This window comes from Echinococcus granulosus (genome assembly GCF_000524195.1).
Source record: "Echinococcus granulosus chromosome Unknown EG_S00353, whole genome shotgun sequence".
In the NCBI taxonomy this organism is placed as follows: Eukaryota; Metazoa; Platyhelminthes; class Cestoda; order Cyclophyllidea; family Taeniidae; genus Echinococcus; species Echinococcus granulosus.
Genome location: NW_020170733.1, coordinates 5,754 through 10,176, shown reverse-complemented (window position 1 = coordinate 10,176; position 4,423 = coordinate 5,754). Strand labels below are relative to the sequence as shown.

Sequence of the window (4,423 nt, the reverse complement as noted above, 5' to 3'; positions counted from 1 at the left end):
GGATCCCTTCCTCAACACTTGGTTATATTTTTATCATTTAGTCCTATTCCTAGCGAGTTGTTAAGAGAAATTAGGAGACTACGACGAGCATTTTCGTGTAAAACTAAAAAATTGCATTTGATATAGAGTGATTTAGTTGGAAGGAGTGTTTCGTAATTTATATTTCGTAATATTGGCATTAAGTTTTAAAGCAATCTCCTAAATTTTAATTCATTTCCCCAAATTGGGATTAAATTTATCGTGTAATCATTAAAATGAGTATATTCCAGGCCAAAGTTTCAAAAACGGATCGAAAATATTGAAAAACAAATCTTATTTTGGCAGTCAATTGGGCATGTTTTGTCGCATTGAGCCTAGCGTTAATGAGATTACTGTAAGCAGAGCTAAACTGTTCATGATAGAATCTTAAATTGGCATTCAATCTGACATTATGCCGAAAAATAAGCATAGTCTAGCCAGAACTGCGTCTTATCCTAAGTTTGCATTTAAATCAGCATTTTATCGATGCAGTCTACGTAGTCTATCCAGTATTACCGTAAACAGAGCTATATTATGCAAGAGTGTATTACGAAAATTCACTTGATTTGGCCGATAAAAGTGCTAAATTTTTAAGAAGAAATTTTAAACTGGCATTCAGTTAGTCATGCTTCGTTGAAATGAGCTTAGTTGAAGCAAAACTAGCCTAGACGGAGCCAAACTATTTATGAAAATATTTAAATTTGTATTTTGATGGCCTGAAACCAGTGCATCGGATCAAGTCTAGCTACCTTTACCGTAAACGATATTACTTTAAAAGATTTTGCATCTGCATTTAAATTCACAGGCTTACAAAGAATTGAGATTAACCTAGTCAGAATTACTGGAATCAAAGCTGAGTTATACAAGTACTAACGTAAACAGGGCTAAAATGCTTAGGAGCGATTGCAGCAATGCCAACAAGTGTTTAGTGATTCAAGATGATTCCAAAATCAGAATTCATTTTCTTATTCTAGATATTATTATTAATGGCTTAACGTAAATTCACGGGAATAAGTCAGTAACGAGCTTTTGCCATAGGGGATTTTTCTAGTTTACCACAATTTGGGACATTTTACCGACGATTCGACTCCAAAATGCGTGAGTGCTTTGGAGATAAACGTTCTTCGAAGGGAATTCCAAAGTTTGCTTGAGGCTAGGCAATATTACCAATGACACAACTTTAATGTATATACTAATAATTTGATGACACTACATAGAAAGGTAATTCCCTCGTGTTGATTAATCCACTGTATTTTACCGACTTCAGATGTAGAATTATTATGCGAGTACACAATGCACTACTGTGTTTTGGAAGGTGTTTAACGATTTTAACTTAATTTGCACTTTATTGCCTATGGTACTCTGTTTAATTTTCAAGAATGTGTCAAGGATGCCCTCAATGGTGGGGGCCTAATTACTTTTATTTTGCTCAAACAATTTTGCTGATATCACTACACATATATATACCTGAAGAAAGTACCCTAAAATGGAGTGACTCCCCATCCCAATTCTGACTATTTAGCCATCGATGCAATGTTTCATTCAGAAAAATTCTCTCATAATAAGATTTCTTAAAAACACATTATAATGTATTTGTAGAAGGATGGTTTGGTATGAATATATATACATATATGTATTTGTATAACTTCTGAGTAACAAGTGAACGCCTTAAAATACGAATAGGTGGTTCCATACAATTCACAAATGATGTGACTATCTTTTACCGTGCCTGCCATAACCATTTAGCCATTCTACTCTATGAAGTCACTTCTATCTCTGTGTGTTTGTAAGAAGATGTAAAAAACCTCTTGTATGCGCTGAGTATTGTACCGATGATGTTTAGTAGGCTCGCCTTGAAACATTGCATTTACAGCAACGTAACCCGTTTCAGCCGCGACTAGTCTGCGGGACAGAGTGTCTGTACTGTAAAATCGAACTGTTTTGGCGCCTTGCACAAGAGTTCATCCGAATGGCCTATTCTCTTCATTATTTTCAACCAAGTCATGGCTTAGCGATCTATTCACATTCTAATCCTTTCCGTGTTCAGCCAATACCTGAACCGTCTCACCATTGTAAAAATAGTAAGCAGAGTCGGATGACCGGATAGATATGGCAGGAAGGGTGGAAATAATCTGCACAGAATGAGGTGTTATTGGACCAGGAAGGTGTCAGGTTTTCTAAACAACCTAGTGGTTCCCAATTCATTGGAGCAGACAGTTCTACACGAGTCACACGAGCAACTGGACGATGTGGATGAAAAGAGGCACTTAAACCTTTGAGCACAAAGTGATGTTTGCCTTCTCACTCCTTACATTTACCTGATTGTTTCTGAGTCTGCGTCACTTGCAGCAGCTTCAAAAGGCACCACCTCACTGCAATCGTGGCTGAGGGAAGAGGAGGCATTAACATAATGGGTTGTCCACCATTCACCAGGAGAGGAAACCGGTATATTCTGGTTATGGTAGACTGCTTCAGGAAAGGAGCCGTGGCAGAACCCATGAAGGAACAGAACGTTGAAGCAACTGCTTCGCCTTACTTTACTTGCAGAATTCGTCAACACGATGTGCCCTGAGCTGCGCATAACGATCAACACACAAAGTACTAAAAGGGATTCTTTGCTACACTATTCAAGACATTTGGAATTTAAAGCAACAAACAGTACATGGATATCCACGATGTAATGGGCATGGAAAAAGACAAAATTTCACTCAGATTCTTTTTAATGGAGGGTTGCACTGGGGACATGGACTTGGGACACTGTGACTTCAGCCTTCGGCAAGCCATTTAAGTACGGAGCTACAGTATATACATCAGCTAGCATTCCACTGTGTAAGGCGCTTACCTGCCATAAAATAGGAGTGCTAACCGATGTTTTTCTTTCAAACACTGAAGTAGTATTCTACATTGTCTCAGATTATGCACTTCGACCAAAGAAAGGATTAGGCAGACTTTCAGCGCCTCATGGGAACGCATACGACTCTCACAACCTACACAGCTAAATGCAAGTGTGTAATGCATAAATGCATACAGCAATGGTCATGCTTATTAATTTTTCTCGCTCTGAGTTTTCATTGCTACATTGAATTTAAGTAGTATGACAATGACTCCTCCAATTGCAGATTGGACATCGGTCCATGCTAGCAGCGTTCCATTACTTTTGCTTGTTAGTAATGGGTGATATGCCATGCCGCTTTTAACCACTAGAAAGTAAGGGAAAGCTGAAGATGTTCACTTTTACATGAATCAAATACCTGAATCATGAATCGCTTTTACATGAAGCACTTTTACATGGATCAAATACATGAATCAATAAAATTGTTCTTAAAAAATAAAAACAATTTGCGAGATAAACTCAACTGTCAATTTAGTAGGAACTAATTTAAGGCGTTTAAAATTTCTACACTCTTAAAACTTATGCAATGTCTTGAATTCGGTTTCTAAAGTGTTTGACCTGGGCTTTATAGGCTCACTCCAAGAGCTAATAATAATATGGTTTTTCGGATAGATAAATCAGCACACATTGAAACCCACTTGTTGCCTTTACAAGGTGTAAAGATAGCAAATCTAGTTTTTAAGGCAATAAAAGCAATTAATGCGAAAATTGGGTTTTTTTTCCACACTAAATATTGTATGTTCGTTTCTGGTGGCATATATGAAGGTCTGGGCCTTGGTGCTGACCTGGTCAGTGGAGTTTGTTTGCCGTTTGTATTGATGTGTCTATTGTTTCGAGTAATGTTTGATGGTTTTAAATGCAGTTTTTTTTTCCATTTCAAAGTATGCAATTGTACGTGAGTTTAGATAGTGACTACTGCGATCTACTGGTCTCTCAGTTTCTGTAATGCTCGTGGTTGAATACTTGAGCGCTGATGCAGAGTGGGGCCATCCAGTTAATGTGTTGTTTTTTTCTCATAGTATGCTGGTCTTTGCTAATTTTAGTGTTTTTTAGCCTTCTTTAAGTTGTGACGAGGGGGAAGGAGTTGCACTTTTGCGTATTTGTTGCCGGCGTTTAATTTGCTTGCAAGAATAGGCCTGTTGAAATGATGGGTTTAACACTTGAGGGCATTTACTGTTCCAGCCGAATTAGAGTTGACAGTCGAAGTTCTTTGGTACTTATTTCATAAAGCCGCAAAAACCAGATAAGAATACCTGAAGCTTAGTCTTTTGTTTTGCAAGTCAGAGGAAATACGCTGAAAGACTTAACGGACAACCCATCAATGGCTTGATGCTATTCACCGCGCCTCACTTTGGCCTCATACGCATTGATGCATTCAAAGATGCGAATTATCGGTTAGTGAAGTTGTCAAATGTGGAGGCTTGCTTAGTAGATAGCGCCTCGTAGGACTTGCTTCCCTTTGGTTGAGTCAAGCGGACAATGCTGTCGTTAATGAGCAGGGAGAACGAATAA

At 38.1% G+C, this 4,423-nt stretch overlaps 1 protein-coding gene across 1 annotated transcript; it reads left to right on the top strand. All coding sequences in view use genetic code 11, as the record gives it.

Annotated features, from left to right (window-relative positions):
- Positions 1-1,987: 1,987 nt before the first annotated feature.
- EGR_11059 (hypothetical protein) lies at positions 1,988-3,948 on the top strand (the record flags this gene model as incomplete). The annotated part of the gene is made up of 3 exons (XM_024500308.1): positions 1,988-2,099; positions 3,524-3,792; positions 3,931-3,948. The coding sequence occupies 3 exons, from the start codon at positions 1,988-1,990 to the stop codon at positions 3,946-3,948; spliced, it is 399 nt and encodes a 132-aa protein (XP_024345277.1).
- Positions 3,949-4,423: the final 475 nt, after the last annotated feature.